Source organism: Desarmillaria tabescens, assembly GCF_030435595.1.
Source record: "Desarmillaria tabescens strain CCBAS 213 chromosome Unknown EV420scaffold_1, whole genome shotgun sequence".
NCBI lineage: Eukaryota > Fungi > Basidiomycota > Agaricomycetes > Agaricales > Physalacriaceae > Desarmillaria > Desarmillaria tabescens.
Window position 1 is genome coordinate 3435694 of NW_026848300.1, and position 19494 is coordinate 3455187.

At 49.1% G+C, this 19494-nt stretch overlaps 7 protein-coding genes and 1 non-coding gene across 8 annotated transcripts; 3 read left to right on the top strand and 5 right to left on the bottom strand.

Moving 5' to 3' along the window:
- Positions 1–309: 309 nt before the first annotated feature.
- Positions 310–2273, bottom strand: EV420DRAFT_96728 (major facilitator superfamily transporter). The gene is made up of 6 exons (XM_060484183.1): positions 1922–2273; positions 1801–1866; positions 1554–1749; positions 1401–1500; positions 1193–1349; positions 310–1140 (listed from the first exon to the last, which is right to left on the bottom strand). Exons 1-6 carry the CDS (start codon positions 2105–2107, stop codon positions 418–420), a joined length of 1428 nt encoding a protein of 475 aa, XP_060340003.1. The 5' UTR covers positions 2108–2273; the 3' UTR covers positions 310–417.
- Positions 2274–3239: 966 nt separating this feature from the next.
- On the top strand, positions 3240–4473 carry EV420DRAFT_1473292 (beta-lactamase-like protein; the record flags this gene model as incomplete). Its single annotated transcript, XM_060469123.1, has 5 exons — positions 3240–3580; positions 3641–3663; positions 3719–3827; positions 3854–3992; positions 4045–4473. 5 exons carry the CDS (start codon positions 3240–3242, stop codon positions 4471–4473), a joined length of 1041 nt encoding a protein of 346 aa, XP_060340004.1.
- A 151-nt stretch (positions 4474–4624) lies between these two features.
- EV420DRAFT_1258514 (uncharacterized protein) lies at positions 4625–5234 on the bottom strand (the record flags this gene model as incomplete). Its single annotated transcript, XM_060466894.1, has 2 exons — positions 4625–5086; positions 5139–5234. The coding sequence occupies 2 exons, from the start codon at positions 5232–5234 to the stop codon at positions 4625–4627; spliced, it is 558 nt and encodes a 185-aa protein (XP_060340005.1).
- Positions 5235–9275: 4041 nt separating this feature from the next.
- Positions 9276–11793, top strand: EV420DRAFT_96695 (uncharacterized protein). Its single transcript, XM_060484182.1, has 3 exons — positions 9276–9645; positions 9693–9769; positions 9829–11793. Exons 1-3 carry the CDS (start codon positions 9630–9632, stop codon positions 11527–11529), a joined length of 1794 nt encoding a protein of 597 aa, XP_060340006.1. The 5' UTR covers positions 9276–9629; the 3' UTR covers positions 11530–11793.
- A 615-nt stretch (positions 11794–12408) lies between these two features.
- On the bottom strand, positions 12409–12492 carry EV420DRAFT_t27. The gene has a single exon. It is a non-coding gene; the product is annotated as a tRNA-Arg (tRNA).
- Positions 12493–12521: 29 nt separating this feature from the next.
- Positions 12522–14385, bottom strand: EV420DRAFT_1499020 (uncharacterized protein). The gene is made up of 4 exons (XM_060470984.1): positions 14111–14385; positions 13806–14053; positions 13492–13756; positions 12522–13442 (listed from the first exon to the last, which is right to left on the bottom strand). The coding sequence occupies exons 2-4, from the start codon at positions 14006–14008 to the stop codon at positions 12579–12581; spliced, it is 1332 nt and encodes a 443-aa protein (XP_060340007.1). The 5' UTR covers positions 14009–14053; positions 14111–14385; the 3' UTR covers positions 12522–12578.
- EV420DRAFT_1499024 (small heat shock protein) lies at positions 14325–15085 on the bottom strand. Its single transcript, XM_060470985.1, has 3 exons — positions 14841–15085; positions 14564–14783; positions 14325–14503 (listed from the first exon to the last, which is right to left on the bottom strand). The coding sequence occupies exons 1-3, from the start codon at positions 14963–14965 to the stop codon at positions 14405–14407; spliced, it is 444 nt and encodes a 147-aa protein (XP_060340008.1). The 5' UTR covers positions 14966–15085; the 3' UTR covers positions 14325–14404.
- A 1944-nt stretch (positions 15086–17029) lies between these two features.
- EV420DRAFT_97433 (peroxidase TAP) lies at positions 17030–19402 on the top strand. Its single transcript, XM_060484224.1, has 8 exons — positions 17030–17354; positions 17407–17638; positions 17698–17981; positions 18038–18336; positions 18394–18405; positions 18458–18805; positions 18858–18912; positions 18969–19402. Exons 1-8 carry the CDS (start codon positions 17260–17262, stop codon positions 19144–19146), a joined length of 1503 nt encoding a protein of 500 aa, XP_060340009.1. The 5' UTR covers positions 17030–17259; the 3' UTR covers positions 19147–19402.
- Positions 19403–19494: the final 92 nt, after the last annotated feature.

A 19494-nucleotide genomic window follows, 5' to 3' on the forward strand; every position in this document is an offset into this window, starting at 1 on the left:
TGTGCCACCAGAAGTTATCTCCGTGGGAATCCCACCTTCCCACTGTTTGGGGGTATATTCCGATCGATCTTTGGTTTCGAAGGCCAGTTACTGTACTATCCCACGTCAAAGACAAAGATGTCAGCGGATGCGATAGAGCAGATAAGAGCAATGCGATTACAACATCCGAAAGTGGCGATAACGCACATCCATCAGGATCATCTTGAGGGCCGGCTACAGGTTCGGTTCCGCCGGCACTGTGGAGAAAAACAGGGAATAAGTATATTGATCAGTGAAAGCAGAATACAGCAAAAACAGCTCGTCTATGGGATTGCAGTGACCAAATGCAAAAAAAAATCGTGAACCAGTGCTGTCCAAGTCATGTGTAGGTAGATAAAACTTGGGGTTATCACCTACTTTTCATTAAGCAATCGCGGTCTATTCATCATCCTCTTCCCAGACCTCCATCGGCAGCTTCACTGCCAAGCCCAGCGCAACGACCGACAACACCACGAACAAAACATACGCTCCGTACCCCCCAAGCACGTTCCTCTCCACAGAGAGCGAAAACAAAGACGTCGCGAGCGCAGGCCCTATAGCCCTCGCAATCGAGACAGTAGTCTGCGAAAGCCCATTCGTCGCGCCCAAAGACGCTTTACTCGGCGCAGAAGCAGTGATGAACATGAATATCGCGCCGTATGCCATATCCATAATGATGGATAACACGACTATGCATCCTATCCCTACCCAAATCCAGGGTGTACCCCCGCAGAAGCTGATGATAGGGAACAGCGTAAACATGAAGGGAAATGCAAGCATGCCGTTGATGAACACCCGGCGTTCGCCTAACCCTCTGACTATCTTGGCGAAGAAGAAAAATTGGAAGATACCAGTAGAGGCGCCGTAGACGCCCATGATGTAGCCAATAGTCGAGGGAGGCATGCCCAACCCACCTATGGAGGGTGGCATAGCGAGGAAGAGAGGGAAGAGTGCATTGAAAGCAATATTGAGGAAGGCAAGTGTGACATAGTTCGCCACGGATATCAGGACGGGAAAGATGAGCAAACCACGGAGAGGGACTGGCTCGTCGCGCTTTTTTAAGGAGTTTTGTGTTTCTATGGAGTCGTAGGATCGGGACCGACGGCGGTGTTTTGGTACAGTCTGGAGAGGAGCGAGTTAGTCAGGGTAGAGTTGGGAAACTAAGCGTTCTGACCTCTTTGAATAGGACAAGTGTTATTAGAAAGGCGAGGAAGACGAAGAATGAGGAGACGAGACATGGGAGAAAGTAGGGATATTGCTTCCAAAAGGTGCCTGAGAAGATTTCGGGAAATCGTTCATGGGGACGCGCGAACGTTCCGCCGATAAGAGGGCTGCGGTAAATTCCAGTTAATGTTGTGACCAAAACAGGATGACGAACGTACCCCATCGTTGCCCCAAAAGACCATACGACAGGCATTAGTGCGAATCCTTCCGCACGGTTAGATGGGTCTGTCAAGTCGCCCATGACACTTTTCATAACGCCTGCCCAGGAATGTTTCATTCATGCTTAGCGTCGAGAACCGAGGAGCACGTACCAATATTCCCATTCAGTAGTCCAGTGACGCAGCGACTAATGACTAGTGCCCAGAAGGTTCTTGACAGACCGAACGATAGCATTGAGATGGCTGACCCGACCAGTCCAATCATCAGGACGGGTTTTCGCCCTACGGTATCAGAGAACCGACTCCAATGGAGAACCGTTATAGCTTCGGTCGCGAAGAAGAGGGACTCCTACAGGTGTTCTTGTTGGCAGATGAACGCGAAAACAAAAGCGAGACATACGATCAAGCCAGCGTAATATCCGACCCGCCTATCGTCCCCTCCAGTGATATCCAGCTCGCTCACCAGCTACAGGGCAAAAGGTCAGTCACCCAGCGGTCCACGGTGTCCTGGGACGACGCACCTGATTGATGTAAGGGTAGATACTCTGGCTTGTTATCGGTTCGCATATCTGCAGCACCAGGACAATCCATATCTGCAGGTGTGGTAGAGGTGTCGCGGGTCGTGAGCGTCGCTTTTGGGAGGAAAGAGTAGAGGTAGAGGTAGGAGTGAGGAGACCAGTTTCCTCGGTAGGTGGGCAAGGCTCCATTGAGTTGAAAGAAAGTTTGCCCTTGCAGTAGATATAAATAGTAGGGCGGCCTCAGATGCTCGATCAACGTCATGTGTCTGACATCCGCACTGGTGTTCTTCGCACTTTCCATCGGTTTCCATCTGAAGCTCTTCATATCAGCATGAAAGCTTTACGTTTTTTTATTGTGTTCTCCTTGGTTCTTGACTTGATGCTGGTGTCCGGAACTTGGTTTTTTCCAATGAACGCTATATTCTGGGATGAAACAGGTTCAGTAGGTCATGGATTCTGAAAGGACTTGCCGGTGGTGCTGGCATCGGAATGCTCGCGGAACTCTCTTGGTACTCAACTGGTCACCGGGCGACAATCGGAAATGGTCCTTGAGATCTTGAGGGCTCGCCCTGACCGTTAAACGTACTACTCGAATCGAAAACTGAACAGTCGTAATCCATTTCCCTCGTCGACCCTCCCAGTTGGAGTCTGGCTTTACGTTTACTTCTCTTCGCAGTCATCTGATATCGATTTGGATTCCCGATTTTGCAAGCCAGTTGCAGCAATACACGTCTGCAGTCAAGGGTCAGCAAAGTCTAGCAGAGGCTCATAATAAGACCGAAAAACATGCGCTCTCACCTCTTATCGCTATCGTTGATCATGAAGGGCAGACGCCTATCTGAACACCTAGTTTACGTACTGCTCCGACTTGAAAGTTCTGGCATCAAGAACCGGGCCGAACTTACCCAGCTGAACCATCTTAGGTCGGTGGGACATATGCAGTCTAGACCCACCGTCACATATCTAACTGCATCCTGTATTCTCACTCAGTCGAAACTGCCTTCCCTCCGTTGAATGCGGGTCCTGTGTTCAAACTGTCCTGTGGCTCGGCCGGCGATAAGTCAAAGAGTGAGAATGTCCTAGATACTGTTTAGTGCTGTGGTTACACCTGACCATAACGTTTCACGTTTCCGAGGACCCAAGATCAACAACGAACGGGCTCAGCCATACATTCTCCCGTGTCTTCTCACAGTCTTGGGGCACTACTTACCAAAGCCTCTCCATACACCCTCCAACGGCAACTCTGTGACGGTTCTCATGACTCCAACTTTCATTTATAGGCTTGTGGACACATTATACAGCTGTTCTCATGTCCGCCACCATGATTCCACCCTCGACATCCACGGTCGTCGTAAAAGCGCTAAACGTTGGACAGCTAAAATGTCTCCCTGCTTCTCTCTTCTTTACCCCAGTTGTTGAGGGTCATGAGTTTTTCTCAGGCCCGATTTACGCGTTTCTCATTGAGCACCCGGTGAAGGGAAGGGTTATGTATGACCTTGGATTACGCAAGGATTCTGAGAGCCTATCTCCCGCCGTGCATAGGCATATCAGGAGTCTCGGAGGCCTTAGTGTACGGGAGGCGATGGAAGCGTCTACGGATGTCCTAGAGAAGCTCACGAAGGGAGGTGTAGATCTTGGGAGCGTTAAAGCCGTCATATGGAGGTGATAGAGTTTTAAGTCATTATTCCCTATTACTCCTCAATGACTGAATATTTCGTCAAGTCACACCCATCTGGATCATACTGGTGCGCTGATGACATATTAAGTCTTCGTTAACACTAACCATTTACGAAACCACAGGTGACATGTCCAAATTCCCTCAAACCACCGAACTCGTCGTAGGACCTGGCTCGGATCTCAGGACCTACCCAAGTGACCCCAACGCCACATTAATCGAGAGCGACCTCGCGTATGTTCCCATATCCCGTCTTGTAGATTCCTAACCAGCTACATGCACCTCAGCGGACGAAAAGTGACCGAACTCTCCTTCTCGAAGGGATCGCTACGCATCGCGGATCTTCCTGCCCTGGATTACTTTGACGACGGAAGCTTCTACATCCTCCATACTCCAGGGGTTGCGTACTAGATCTCTACCTTTCTCGAGTCACATCTGAGAATACTCACAGCATCTCGCGGGACACGTCTCTGCTCTCGCACGTGTAACGCCAACCACGTTCATTCTCCTAGGCGGGGACTGTTGCCACCATACGGGGGATATGCGGCCCGCCCCTCCTTACGAGACTCATTTCCCACTTCCTAAACATATCGCCCAAGACGTTGCTCTTCTGCGCACGCCCATGTTGCGCATCCCATCTCGGTCAGTGTATCAGGACGTACCAAAGACGAACGAGACGCTCCGCAAGCTGACCAAGCTCGATGCACATCCAGATGTCCTGCTCTTAATCGCCCATGACAGCACGGTGCCAGGAGTGATTGATGAATTTCCGGCGAGTTTGAATGCGTGGAAGGAGAAAGGCTGGAAGGACAAACTCATGTGGGCGTTCTTGAAGAGGGAAAGCAAGGGCTTTAGATTTGGAAAATCGGCGAAGCTGTGAGGGTATTCAAGGCATAAACAGTTCGTACTATGCGCTCACTACTACTACACACATGAGGTACATCGTAAGCCAAATAGCGTCCAAGAATTAACGAGAAAAGCAAAGACTTCAAAAAGAACATCAACAACCAACTGCATGTAACTTGTTCAGCCTATTTTCCATAATCCTCAAAATATCGTATCAGCGGGGCTAAATCCTCCTCCATAACTGCATTGTTATACCAATCTGAGGGCATTCCCTGCGCCCTAAGAGCCAGAATGTTCCCCGCCCAAGGGTGTACAGAGTCGCCTCGAACAACACTCTGAATACACCGATTGATCGAGGAGCCGTTGACCAAAAAGTTATCGTCATATAGGATTGCAAGAGTGCGACCAAGGGATGGTCCATTAGCCCCAAACTTCTGAACATATAGCGTGCGGATAAAGCTATCTCTGCCCTTAAACCATGGCCCGTCGTCCAGATTCTGCCAGCTTCTTCCTACCCCCTCTTCAAGGGGACCCCACGTCCAAGGAAGTTTGATGAGCCTTTCATTAACGCCAAACAGAATAGCGTCGAAGGGGTTTGTTCCAGCTTCGCTGATTCGCTTGCAGAATACTTTGTGAACGGGCCAGTCCTATACAAAGTCTTGGTTAGAACACTTTCGCGATACACAAGGAAAGATGCACCTGCGCTATGTGCGCCTTACTGCAATAATAGACGCTCTTGCATCTTGCACATCGTGTATTGGTCGGGGTGTTGCAGACGACGCAAGTAGTACTCATGCCGCAAGATAAAGCTGTGACCAATCCAAATTGTCAGCTTGGAGGACTCCGATCTTTGACGATGAGGCCCTACCTCTGGGGTGATAGTAAGAGTCTGAACGGGACCGTGTGAAGAAGACTACGCAGCCGCAGTTACTGTACGTATACAAGCACTGAGCATTAGGCGCGCTGTGATGGCCTTATTTATATCCTCCGGAAGATGCTTCTGGGTATGCGAGGCGCCTGAAGAAGGCCATCAGAGTAAAGATTTCTGATATGGAATCTTGCATTTGAAAACTAAACCACTGAGAATGTAAGAGTAGTATGAGATACGAAAGGCTCACCAGTGCAAGAGGACCCCGGGTTACAAGCGCTGTCGGCGTGTCTATTCCTGGGATGCCCAATTCCAGCTAGCTTCGCAAGCTTAAACGATAAGGAGTCGAAGCGTTCAGGCGCCTACTTGCATCGTTATCATATATCCATACAGAGATGATTCCTTGTATAACACGTCGTGCATTGGAGATCTATAACCTCATTCAGAGGATGCCACCCGAAGAACGAGACTCACCGTAACGTAGGGTGAACCAATAAACCGAGTCCTCCAGCTCAGCAATCATCACCAACGCATACACGGCACGGTTCTTGTTGCCCATAATAATCGTTTGCGTGATTGATGTAAACGGACATGATGATGAAGGTCTGGATTGGTGACCCGCAACACGCCTCGTAGTGGGCGAAGACGCGGGGGTACAGTACTCTACTGCTATGTATGACTGTACCGCTACTCGTTGTAATACTAATCTACTTGTCAACTCTATGGTATGTAAAACTCTCGGGTAAAATTCTATGTAGCTTCGTGTGTTTTAGGTGTCTATTCTTCGTTGCGAAAATCATTGTCTAGGGAAAAGAGATAGGGAATAAATACAAATAGAAAAAGAATAAAGGAAAAGAAACAATGGGGGGGCCCGGTAGCGCTGCGATGTAGTGTTCTATCCATCATCCTCTTCTTCATGCGGCTCTGGTTCATCTTCCCAGAGCGGCATTCCCACCTCTCGCCTTTGAGTTCCGGTCTTTGTAAAGGCTCCAGACTCCGCTAGGAACCTTGTGACCGCTTCGATGCCCTCTGTCGTGCCCAAAAGGTCGCACATCACTAGATTCTGTGATCCTTCGCGTAGGATCTGTCGATGGTCGTTGTATCGTGGGCAGGATCGTATGATGTGATCTCGCGTTTGTAGTCGCTCGCCGCATTCGCAGTCCGTCGCCTCTGGGATGTTAAACAGTTCGTAGAACTCGCCCATGTGGGCGTGCCCTGTTCTACACTGTACGAGCCTTCCGAACACCTCGCGTGGTGTCTCCTTGAACCTCTGGGTTGGTTTTAGCTGTGGTTTGAGTCGGTTTGCGAGTCCAAAGCGGCCAGTAGGGCTTGTCCTTTCCCACTCCTGTACCCATTTCTTCTGTACTCGTTCTCGCATCCTTCTCCTTGCGTTTGCATATGTGCGCTGTCCCATGTCGAACATTGTACATGCCTCCTTCGCCAAAGCGTCCGCTTTTTCGTTTCCAGGTATGTCCTGGTGGCCGGGTGCCCATGCTACCTCCAGCGATGTTTCTTCGTCCTCTTCCAAGAGCTCCGTGGCTATCTTGAAAAACACTGTTGCATGCTGTTGACCTGGTCCCCGTTTGGGACGTATAATGGAGTCAACTGCAGAGGAGTTATCGGCAAAGTGATGTAAACGGACAATAACATGGCGGCCCTCCTTGCTGTCCATCAGATCCAGGCCTGATGACGATGAATTCACTAGAAGAGAAAACTGCTGGAACCTGATAAAATGTTCGTTGACAACACGTGAGAAGATACATACGTACCTTTTCTTCCATTTCCTACCCAACGACACGCAACGATGTGCCACATGCAGTCATTGACAAGTGCGGCCGCCGGCTGTCGGATTGGTTTTGAGGCGGCCATTGTGATAGTGGCTGGCTGAGACGACCTCTGGTGCTTTTTCCTTGACCAAGTGCCTCCGTTGTCTGGTAGCAGGAACGCCAAAAGGAAAGATAACACGACTGCCGGAGCTGGTTACCATCTCCTCTCGCCTGCATCTTCCATGTCATTATGTTCACCATCAGTTCCTGCCATCGCGCCCCTTAGTTCGCCGTCGAGAGGTCATAACATTGGTTGCAGGGCGAGGAAATGTCTCGTTACATTTACTGGCTCTGCAATCAGAAAACGAAAGTCAATGTCCAGGAGGAAGAGCAGAAGATGGATTTCTCGAGACCAAAATGCCGTGAGCGTCAAAGCAACGAGCAAAGCAAGCCGGGCCGGATGGAACCGGACGCTGCTTCCCTTTTCGCAGCCAACCTCGAGGCTGCCTTTGATCTATTGTCTTCGTTGTATTTCCTGCCTCTATGTAGAAAATTACGCGTCGAAAATCTTCTAAAGTCCTCGATGCGTTGCGTTTATTAGAAGTCCGGTCGGATGGCCAGGCCCGGGAGAAAGCTCAGAGAAACCTCGCGTACGGAGCTGCTAGAGGTAAGCAGAGTGCTCTGCCAGTCTTCTCGTCGATCTGCATATCACTTACAATGATTTTTTAATCTTCTACACCTAGTTTCACTCGATGATTCTTTTGTGTACCATCGGTTTTCAACTAGAACAGGATGACACGTGCACCCTCTCCTCTCTGGCGACCCCAAAGTTGATATGAACTCAGTCACAATATCCTGAAGAGGCGCGCAAAGTCTCTGTCTTTATGGTGAAGGCAATTGACTTTTGTATTACCACAAAACATGGAACGTCGGATTGGGTATGATGAACACAGTTATCTTCTAGCTATGATTTGCTTACTCTTGCTCTCCTAACCCAGGGACCTGACATTTACAGCGAAATTTCTCGGGCTCCTCCTATCGCAATGCCTTTTTTGAGCACCTCATTCAGGCTTCACTGGATGTAAAGCCTAACGGAATTATGCGAGGTGGGTGAGACGCGTCTTTGAGATCAGATTACTGTCGCTAATTTTTCTGTGTCTTGCATAGGTTAAACAATTGACGAGTATTAAAATGTGATTTCATACCTCCGGTATGATCTAGGACTAACGTCGTAATGGTGCGTGTATCAGCAACTAAGCGGACAGGTAATAAATAATGTATTCCCAGGCACATCGGGCGCCTTTTCAGTTATGAAGGTCTTCCTGAAGTCACTATCTCCGCCGTATCTGAGGTCAGTGGAGAAGAATGTTTTAGGTTCCCAAGCAACTGACTTATACTAGCCAGAATTTGTCACAACATCTTCTCTCGCCTGTGCACCTTGCCTCAGCTCGGAGATTGATATGCTCGTAACACAACCCAATGCTACCCTTGGAGTATCATCATATAGATGGATCACTAGGTTTGCGAGTTCATTATTTCTTCTCGAACCCACATCTCGAACGGTTACAGTTTTGGTACGGCTTAGGTCCGCTTCCCTGTGGGATACAAATCATATATCTCTTTTGCGGACACCCTGGACAATCGCACATGCATTTGCAAAGTCAGATCTCGAGCGATCTCATCATCCGTTTTACGACACTTTCCCAAGACTGAAGAGGCTAAGCTACCAAAACATTCCCGGGATCTCCCAAGTAGGAACATGTTCATTCTTGTGGCGTTTAATTGTGGTTGTGAAAACCACACAAACGCCCATAGGTCCATCTACTGTGTCGGCTGTTGCAGCCTAGAGTCGGCGACATCAGACAAGATGGAAAAGAACAAGATGGGGATTTACTTGATTGACCCTGATTCGACCCACGCGTAGCCCACATAGCCACCAATATCATAGCCGCGTTGCTACCATTGCCGTATCCGAGACCAAGCTATCACTATAATTCTTTCTCACGCATGCGCTTATCCTGCAATCGATTATCGACCTCTCTTCAAGGCAGGAATAGTGTCGTACCCTCCCATGGCGTGCCGCATCATTTAGTCATCCAGCTCTCGCTCGGCATGACGCGTCTGCACGAGGAGCCGATTTTCTAGCAGATCTCTACCGCACAGCCTGTGCTAATTATCGCAGCAATACCCTAATGATCTGTCATCTCGGCGTTTCCAGCGCTTCCTACTATGGCATCTCACTTGCTGACACACATGGTGACCTTGTGTAGCGAACCCGAGCTAACGAGATCCGTGCTTTGCTTTGGCCAGACAATACACTCGTTTCCCCCCTCATGTTGCTTGGGATACGCCTTGTACTTGTTGGGAAGACGCCGTTTATAGCTGATTACTTCTTCTGTCACATTCATTCCAGTTGTCTGTCAGTTTGCCGCCTATGATCCTATATAATGCGTCGCAGTCCTAAAACCCATCGATATTTCCGTGCAATTATTCAACACCATGTCGCCATTTGTTGACTAACATCCGACTCTATTCTCGGCCAACCAAACTTGAAGCATGGATGACTTGGGCGGTATGTAAGGTTACTCCTTTTTCACTTCACACCCTCATTCCATATAGGTATTTTATCCCCTGAAGAGCTGCTCTTCAATACAGTGCACTGCTGGGAGGATGTTAGACGTCAAGGACCCGAAATGGTAAGTAGCCTGGAACATATAGAAGGACAATGCAAAGTAATTAACGAATACATGCATAGATGCGACCGCCCCGGAAATTCCGCGAAGTCACTCTCCACGCTGATACCGAGAACGACCAACCTGATGCGGTATCATCGATTCACGTTCCAATGCAGCGGGTATATACCTGTACAACGTACCCCGTCCTAACAACCTATTACGCCAATCAGCCCTGCACCGATTTTACCGCTGCTACGCTTCTCAATGAACTCAATAGCTTCCTCGGAACCTCGGAAAGACGCTCCCGTACTCGACATTCTTTTTTGGATACCTACATCTCAAGGAGTTATGATTTTGGCACCACACTTGGCCATCTCCGCTCACTTTGGTACGACGACATTAATACTCTGGCAAACACACTGCGAATCCGCGAAGCGGAAGACCATGCAATGCGACAGAAGGCGCTTGCTAATTCACGCATTATCAACCCAAAGACCCCCCCTCGACGTGTCTGGGATCTCTATAGTAATAGAGTGGTGCCGTACTGGGTTATCAGGAGTACGATGAGGTCGAAGCTTTGGGCAATATCACATGCTTGGATGGATGAGCACGATCGTTCGAATGTGATGACGCCCATCAATGGACGCGAATGGCCCGTGCCCATGCCCAAAGGTTCCAGCCTGAATCTCATCCGCATCGAGATGCTGGGTAAGGGAGCGGAGTATGTGTGGTTGGATGTCCTCTGTTTGAGACAGAAGGGCGGGAAGAGGGAGGATCTGCGCGAGGAAGAGTGGAAACTCGATGTGCCTACCATCGGGCACGTCTATCGCATGGCTACGAAGGTGGTGTACTACTTTAGCGGGCTGGGTCTGCCTTTCAGATTTGAAATAGACAGCCTGCAAAGCAAGCGGTGTTGGTTCAATCGTGCTTGGACGCTACAAGAGATTGGCAGGAATAGGATTGTTGGTGGGCTTACGGATGGTACTCCTTCGAGGAGCGCCATGCAGACGAGCAGGGAGGATCATCACGCAGGGGACAGACTCAGAACATTTTACCAGAAACTGGGGTGTTTCGAGAACCTCTCCTCCACCACCCACAATGTAGTTCATGCCCTGGCGCTGATGCAGGATCGCGTGTCGCAGAACCCTGTAGACAAAATAGCAGGGCTCGCATTTCTTCTGGAGTCGAACACAATACCAGCGTACTACGAGACGCAGTCTGTCGAGGATGCCTGGACGGCGCTGGTGAATACGATGCAGAAGAGGTATCGTGCTCAACTGCTTTTTTTATATCCAAATCCCGGCGACGGAGACACAAGGTGGAGACCATCATGGAAACAGGTCATGGCCGAGGTTCCGTCGTTTGAAGAGGACCCATGCGTCTACGGTGACCTTCGTTGGGATGAGAAGATGAATGTTGACACGTTTAAAGGATACTGTATATGGAGTGGCGGCTATGTGCGAGGGCTGGCTGTGGGAAACCCAGAAGGAGGATTGCGACACGGAGAACTACTTGTTAGAGATTGGCGAAGGAAGCTTCACACATTCCAAATCGTCGCTACCCACCAGCATCCCATACCTGACGGCCCATATTCACTGTTAAGTAACAACGGACTAGGAGTGCTGTATTCGGACAAGCATTGGGTAGCTGGGAAAATGCGGCCTGGGAAGGTAGGCCCGAAATTCGAGAAAGTATCGGTGTTCGAACTTCCTGATGAAGAAGAACTATTGAGACTGATCGCGCTGGGCCTCGCCGAAAGGGGGCGTATTAGTCTGATGTGATCCCGATGAAATAGTTAAATAATCGCTTTAAAGTCGTCGAAATGTGTATCCGATAAGCAACCATTATTATCGTAAGCCAGTGATGGCAGTGAGAATAGTCATGACGGCTTATCTTTCCCTGCGCAGTGACCTCCTCGTGCCAAGGTATTCCGTAACACCGACAGAATAAATTTGATCATGGCAGATCGCAAGGACCACCTTTTTGTTACAGTGTGGTAGAAAATCAAGAGTTTTCACCTGGATGGTGCTGAGTGAGTTACTGACTTACCGAATAATAAGTTATAACAACGACCGACAACCGTCGACAATGCTAGTATTAAAAATCATAAGCTTGACTCTTGACTCTTACGGGCCACGGCTTGAGGCCTTTGGCCCTTGGAAGTTATGAGTCTGGGACCTAGGGTAGCGCACGAAACCTAGGTTTCGATACACTTGGGTTTATTACCGGTAACTTACTGGTAACCACACCCCCCTCGCCGGAGGGACTTTTGTGGAGGTAACTTACCTGTCATGTGACGGGTAGTTGAGCAGAATAATTTGGTACTATAACATGTATATTTCAATTTAGGTTGTCTATTCACAGATGAGTGGTCTTTACAAATGAACCACCTTTTATTACATCAAGAAAATGTATAACAACACGAAAACAAAGGTTTTGGGCAATGCGGCGCGTCAGGCATGTGATAGTGCACGTGATAAGGTAAGTAACGGTAACTTACCGTAGCAAAACCACCCCCCTGGGGAGGGGTCGGTAACAAACAGTTACTTAACCCCCTTGGAGGTTTCGTGCGCTACCCTTAGCCCTATAAGCCGTGAGCGCTTGACTCTTGAGCATCCAGGAGTAGTAAAAATATAAAACACTATGCAGTAGCAACTCAATGACCACCGCAGGACTCGAACCTGCAACCTTTTGGTACCATTCAGCAATCGAAGCCAAACGCGCTACCATTGCGCCAGGAAGCCATAGTACATACTGGCCTGCTCCAATAATCAGTGCTTTAAGTGCAATCATCGATTCAAATTACTTGGTCTATAAAATATACAATGTATTATGAATAAAAATGTAACAAGATCTTTTGATAGATCATACCCCTCCTCGAGTACTCATCGAATAACCAATTCCCCCAACCAGCCAACCACAGGACTGTCCACATCATTCCGGCCACCCCACCGACCTTCCTCCCAAAGACGTACGACCATGCCCTCTCCAGCCCGATACCTAACGCATTAACCGCGAAGAACCCTCCCATTGGCCACCAATGTGCGCCGTTACCATATCCCCACACCCCAAAGCAATGGAATACGCCCGATATCAGGAAGGCTCCAAACAGCTGCACAAACTCGGGCAGGGGTAAGAGCAACAAGGGTCCAGAAAAAGTCTGCCGAAAGATCTGGTGGTATCTGTGGCCCCAAAACTGGGCTAGGGATGTTGAGAGTAGGATATTATCGTAGAGAGGCGGCCATTCGCTGAGCGGTTGCTGGAAGAGGGCGACACCGACGAGGGTGGAGACGTCATAGATGATCTGGACGGAGCTGTAGATGAGGAAGAACGAGAGGAACGAGATACAAGTGGTCTTGAGGTTTGGGTAGCCGGAAGGCGGGAGGATGGGAGCACCCCAGGGAGACTGCCATGTTCCTGGGGCGATGCATCCGGTGATTATATGTACAGTGTCGAAGAAGATGATATGGAAGAGAACAGACAACACTGTAGCGATAACGAAGTGCATGGTGGAATCCGTTGGGCGCCATTCTCGCGGTGCGCGGCTTTGCGGTAAGCCCCAGTTCCAGCCGTATCCCCGGAGGCTCAGGCAGAGTTGAAGAGGCGACAATGGTAGAGATGGATCTAGTCGACGTGGTGGTATTGGTGTGAAGGTCCAAGTGATGATCCGTGAGGAGCATAAAGTCATGGAGAGCTATAGGAAATGAGCGCTAGTTTTCAAGTGTGGCGTTGCGTAGACGTACGACTAGAACATCGTTAAAGTACCTGTTCTTCACGTTCTCTGTTCCCGGGGCGAGGTCGAGCGATGTGGCGCATTTATACGTGGTATAGATCGCTATCGGAAGAAAGGCAATTCGAGTTAATATTGCTCGACCGGTTATCGCGAGACGCGCTGCGAGATAATATGAAAGGAAAGGCGGGAGGAGTATCATAAAGAATGTCCTCGCTGTGAGCGCCGACCTGGCATCTGGAGGTATTGGGGGCAATGATAAGGAAATGATTTGTGTCCTGTCCATACGATAAGTTTGGATAAATGCCCACAAGATGCGACCCTCACCATATTCTTTGCCTAAAGTAAAGGTAAGATGAAGGAAATAACGACCAAGTTCGCCACGCACCACAGTCCAGGATCCATGGAAGAGAGAAGGTAATAGTTTTAGTCCGGTCGTTGATTCGAATTTCGCCCACAGTCGGAGTTGTCCGCACGCAATTAAGGGTGGCAGACGCATCCTGGGCGCTCCGGTGACGTCGGGCCCTCATGGATAGTGTCGGCGAGGATCTCCAAGCGCAACATCAACTTTGCCTCTATGTTCGTGGAGAAAGTTTTGAGTCAGTCGACGCCTGGCCATTAGTCACACTTACGTTTACCACCATGACTTCTACTACGCGTCTAGCCCCAGACCTCCAGTGTACCCTGAAAGACGCTCGTCGACAGCATCTTGGCTAGAAAATCAGGAGGGACAACGGCAGTGGACGTTTGATTTAAAGCGCCGGACGGAACTTTCTATTTTCCTGCGCAGCGTCATCACGGTGTCATTACACGACGTCAGCTCTTCTTCTCAGTCACACGCTCGAATAATCTCCTACAAAATACAATTTCTCATTCAACTACTGATACAATATTCTGCGTTCCTAACATTCAATTCAACTTTGTGTTTAAGAAATCGTGATCTTCTTCGGCGCCGTCTCAGCAGCGGCCTTGGGGAACTTGACCGTCAACAATCCATTTTCAAAGGAGGCCTTGATTTCGGATTCCTGAAAGATACATATCTCAGTCAAGGAACTTGCTCAAGAAAAACTAAATCATCAACTTGCCTTGACGGACTGAGGAAGCCTCAACATCCTCGAAAACTTGCCGCACTTGCGCTCACGAACAGCGTAGCCTTCCTCCTCGTATTCAGAGGAGGTCTTGACCTCTCCGGAGATGGTGAGACGACCATCGTGCACGTCAATCTGCACGTCCTCTTTCTTGAGGCCCGGCAGCTCGAAGGTAGCGGTTACGGTGTTCTTGGCTGTGTCTTCGTGCAGGTCCATTCTTCAAATAGGCGCAGTCAGAATTTCGATGATGTCATAAATAATGAGGACGACTTGCTTTGGCCTGAACACGGACGTCGTAGGCTCATTAGGCGCTGTCAACTGCTGCCCGATGGGACGACTGCCGAAGGCGTCGAGAAGACGGTCAAAGTTGTAGAAGGGCTCGTAATAGTAGACAGACATCGTTGCTTCAAGTTTGGATGATTGCAGAACTAGTAAGGCGACGCTCTTTTATATCCCTCGCCATTTCAACTCGAACCTTCCGCTGCAGGTGACCAATACACCATGAGACACCACGCAAGCGGTAGAACGTTCTCGAATTTTCTATGAATAGTCCTCAATGCTACCAGTTCCACTCTTGCCGTCATATTGTGGGTCAAGTATATTGCGAGTCTTGAAACGTGCCAAGAGTGCACTAGCTTGTACCAAGAAAGTGAGACTTAAACCGATTTCAGGCCAGGCCCGTGGAAGTCACGCATACCACGTGACCGTTCCCTAACGCGACCACTCTGAAGTCTGGACCCTTTTTGTCTGGAGCTTTCGAGATTTCCGGAGCATTGCTTTAGTCCTGGCGAAGAACTTGAGTTAGGGAAAATGTACATGCGAGACGGAGCTCCGTTACACGGCAGTCGCTAATGAGTCGTTCCTCGGAACAAGGGACGTATAGCACTCTTAAACAGGACTTGACTTCCGCGCTTCAGCTTGTATTAATGGGTTCCATTCAATGTACGCTATCAAATTTGGATAGTTTCAGAGACACTCAGCTCACATACTTCCACATACGCGGCAAGTAATTGAACATGAAACCGGTTCCGCCGGCATCTATCGTGAGAAAGCCCCCAAATGGAGGTTGGACCGAGACCACCACCTCGATTGCAGTCGTCTGTCGACATCCATCGACGAAGGTCATTTACACGTCATCCAGCGCTTATTCTGCCGAAAAGCAACCCGCTGCGAAGTTCCGACATGTTTCTCTCACTCTTGAAGACGCACCATCACCTTAGATTGGCAGTAACTGGCAGGTGAACAGTTCAAGAAGGACGAATATTCATGCGGTATGCTCTCAGGAAACTATTTTTACGAACTAACTTTCACTGATTAGACCAAGATCAAGCGCATATAGACAATACGGTCGCTGACAGTGCAGACACAGCGCATCCTGCACAGTATGTGCCTTTCTTTTCTTTTCTTTTTCGCTTACAGCTCCCAATTCATTGCTGATGCATCTCGTAGACGTGAAGAATATAGCCCAAGCACGGCGCCCCCTCGTTCTAGAGGCCTATTTCATGCCTAGGCGCTACACAATCACGTCTATATGTTGACATAACATACAGGTAAAGGTGTGTCAGGACGCCCATGCCAAAAAAAACGTCGTTTATCACTTATCTCCCAGTGTCGGCGCCATCAAATATCATCATGGCCGCGGAAGCGATAGCGACAGCGTCCTGATATTGTTTTTCCCTTACCGTTGTTATATCTGTCGACGTTGAAAACTTGCAACCCTCTCCTCAGTACGTCACCGCAAGTGCTCATCATCTTCCCTGTCTGGTGATGCCACGGTATCTATTTAAATCACTACTATAACTTGTATCGCAATTCCGGAGTTTCAGCAAGACTGCACAAGTTCTCCGATCGCAAGGTGAAAACCTGCGATTCTCTATCCCATATAGCTGTCGAGCTATCGTATACCAATGATCAAGCTTTCGCGGAAGGTATCTTCGCTGGCTGGAACCTGAGAGTTAATCTTTGGATATGATTCATGGATCAGCTCCAACTTTGACGCACCTGGAAGGTCATGATTCCAGGATAAAGTAAGATATGTACGTTCTCTTTTACCCGCATGTATAGTCTTGAGACCTTCCTAACTTCCTACTCAGCAAATGATCACGGAGAGCACGGGGCATTCGTCAATATTACTTGAGGCTGCAGAAACCCACGGACAAAATCGTGCATTATACTTCCCCGTTCTGATGGTGCCCCGCCAGTCAACTGACTGGCGTTTGTTTGGAGTGACTTCGGGTGCACTTGTTCGGGAAGGCGTCCAATGATAGGTGCGCCGTTTATCTAGCCCCCGTTTATCAAATGTCATTTACGGATCCCATTCTCTACAGGTAACTGTTTCGCTTCATATCTACGTCACGAATATTCTTCGGATACAGATTCGCACAGTTTGATGACGATGGTAGCAGTCATCAATATTCGTGGCGCGCTGGCTGCCAAGATTCATCTCAAGAAGCTAGGTGCGGCTGACATGGCTGACACTATTCACTTTTTAATGATTTGTAAAGGAGAAGTAACTAAGTTACTATGGAAGATGTACGGGGAATTGTGGATCCTGCCCTGTCCTGCTTAGTGGATCGGCGTTGTGTGACCTGTAAAAGACCTTGTCGCGATGTAGGATGTCACGGAACCCCATGGAATAATCCTGGCGTATATAAGCGCGCCTGGAGCATCAGCTGTAGACACATCTACCTGCCATGGATACTCTGAACCCATCTGCCCTGCACCTCGCCGCCCAGCAGCCTCTTACCACCCCATCCTTGGATCTCAACAACATCCAGGGCGATACTCTGTAAGGTGTCCTTTCATCTATGACTATTACGCGCTCACCATAACTTCAACAGCGGCGGGTTACCGAAGAAGACAGAAACCTGTCTCTTCTTCCAGATCACCAAAACCAGTTTATTCAAGGCCCACCTCAAGCTATTCATTCCCCTTATCAAGACGACCGCGCAAGTCATCTCTGACCGCAAAGCTATCGATGGTCTCAAGAAGGTGACTTCTCCTGGCCAGACACCCATTCTCCTCCCTATGGTCGGTGTTAACATCGCCTTCTCGCATTTCGGTGTTGATAAGGTACACCTTCGGCACTCCTTGCTCAATGAACTGGGTCGCTAACACTTTCTTCTGCCCAGCTTGGCATCGCCGACGCTGACGCGCTCGGTGACTCGGCCTTCAAGACTGGCCAACTGAAAGACGCTGCTGTAAACCTGGGTGACAAACTTGGGCATGACTCTCTTCCAGACTGGGAACCCGCTTTCAAGGAGAAGATAGATGCAGTCATCCTCATTGCCGGGGACAGCCATCTTACCGTCAACAAGAAACTGCTGGAGATCCAAACTCTTTTCGGCACTTCCATCCATGAAGTTACCCACATCCAGGGGGATGCCAGGCCAGGCGCAGTGTCGGCACATGAGCAGCAAGTTTCTCGTCCTGCTTCATCTCTTCCTCGAAGTCTTACGTGTTAACTAATAGCTTTGGCTTCCTTGACAATATATCAAACCCATCCGTCATTGGATTTGATAAAGATCCACCTCCGGGTCCGAAACCTGTCAGGGCGGGTGCTTTGCTTGTCGGGGAGGAAGGAGATTCGAGGGCGGCGACTAGGCCGGGCTGGGCGAAAGATGGGAGCTTCCTCGTCTTCCGGTACTTGTTCCAGCTCGTGCCGGAGTTTGATGATTTCTTGAAGAAGCATCCAATTACTGGCCACGGGCTTTCTCCCGAGGATGGTAGTGAGCTGAGGGGTGCAAGGATGATGGGAAGGTGGAAAAGCGGTGAGTCTACTTTTGCTTCTCTTTCTCGTGCATGGCGTCTCATTGCATCTGCGCTAGGTGCACCCATCGGTATTCTCATACAATTGCTTGAATTTTTCGTATTCTCATGTAATGTTTATAGACCTCACGCCACACAAAGATGATCCGGAATTAGGCGCCGATCCTCAGAGGTCTTTGTCGCACTCATTCGATACCAGGAACAACAACTTCAGGTTCCAAGGGGGGCGCGATGACCAGTCTCGGTGCCCATTTGCTGCCCATGTTCGCAAGACCCTACCTCGCGCTGATCTTGAAGACGCCAACCCTCCGATCTCGCTTGAGAACAGACGAATCCTCCGCCGCGGAATCCAGTTCGGACCGGAGGTAACCCAAAGCGAGAAAGAAGAGGCAAAAACGCGGCACGAAAGAGGGTTGCTGTTTATCTGCTATCAGAGCAGTATTGACGATGCATTCCAGTTCATTCAGAAGAGTAAGCGCGCCAGAACTTGATGATCGTTGTAACGAGACTGATCCTGACGTAGAATGGGCAAACGAAGTCGGCTTCCCGCCAGTTGGGGAAACGCTTCCTAAGCCTGGGTAGGGATAGTTATCGTTATCCCTGATAATCCGGCACTAATTGATGTTATCCGTAGATTCGATCCTATCATTGGGCAAGCTGGGAACGGAGGAATCAGAACGTTGTCGGGAACTGACTTTGCTGATCCCAATGTTGAGATTAACTTGACAGATGAGTTTGTTGTTCCTCGTGGCGGCGAATACTTCTTCTCGCCTTCTATCAAGAGCTTGAAGAAAACCTTTACGAGAGTTTGAGCTTTTTCCTTATTCTTCAATGTACAGTATCTAATTCTCGGTCTTCACTTGTCCAAGTAGTACTTTTCCTGTTTGTACTAAGATATGCAGACGCTGCTAAGGAAAACATCAGTCCTGTCATGCCCGTTTTTTCCCGAAGTAAAATCATGGCAGTGTCATAAAATTTTCCTTAGAGTTTTCGTCTGGAGAGAAACTGAAAAGGAGCGGAAGCTTGGTGCATCCTACGATCGCCGACAGACAAAATCCTCTGTTTTACAAGCCTATTCAACGATCTAGTAGGAGTCACCGCGACGACTTTGCAGTTTGGCAATAGAAACGGGATCTATCCAGTTGTACACTATCATATCT

Coding starts and splice junctions, on each gene's coding strand:
- EV420DRAFT_96728 (XM_060484183.1), bottom strand. CDS start 2,107: ATGGAGCCTTGCCCACCTACCGAGGAAACTGGTCTCCTCACTCCTACC. Junction 1,867..1,921: donor TCTACCCTTACATCAATCAG/GTGCGTCGTCCC, acceptor TTTGCCCTGTAG/CTGGTGAGCGAGCTGGATAT. Junction 1,141..1,192: donor CACTTGTCCTATTCAAAGAG/GTCAGAACGCTT, acceptor GCTCCTCTCCAG/ACTGTACCAAAACACCGCCG.
- EV420DRAFT_96695 (XM_060484182.1), top strand. Junction 9,770..9,828: donor GACGTCAAGGACCCGAAATG/GTAAGTAGCCTG, acceptor ATACATGCATAG/ATGCGACCGCCCCGGAAATT.
- EV420DRAFT_1499020 (XM_060470984.1), bottom strand. CDS start 14,008: ATGAGGGCCCGACGTCACCGGAGCGCCCAGGATGCGTCTGCCACCCTT. Junction 13,757..13,805: donor TACTTTAGGCAAAGAATATG/GTGAGGGTCGCA, acceptor TCGTATGGACAG/GACACAAATCATTTCCTTAT. Junction 13,443..13,491: donor ACTTTAACGATGTTCTAGTC/GTACGTCTACGC, acceptor CATTTCCTATAG/CTCTCCATGACTTTATGCTC.
- EV420DRAFT_1499024 (XM_060470985.1), bottom strand. CDS start 14,965: ATGTCTGTCTACTATTACGAGCCCTTCTACAACTTTGACCGTCTTCTC. Junction 14,784..14,840: donor ACGTCCGTGTTCAGGCCAAA/GCAAGTCGTCCT, acceptor GCCTATTTGAAG/AATGGACCTGCACGAAGACA. Junction 14,504..14,563: donor GGCTTCCTCAGTCCGTCAAG/GCAAGTTGATGA, acceptor TGTATCTTTCAG/GAATCCGAAATCAAGGCCTC.
- EV420DRAFT_97433 (XM_060484224.1), top strand. CDS start 17,260: ATGGATACTCTGAACCCATCTGCCCTGCACCTCGCCGCCCAGCAGCCT. Junction 17,639..17,697: donor CGCATTTCGGTGTTGATAAG/GTACACCTTCGG, acceptor TCTTCTGCCCAG/CTTGGCATCGCCGACGCTGA. Junction 17,982..18,037: donor GCAGTGTCGGCACATGAGCA/GCAAGTTTCTCG, acceptor GTTAACTAATAG/CTTTGGCTTCCTTGACAATA.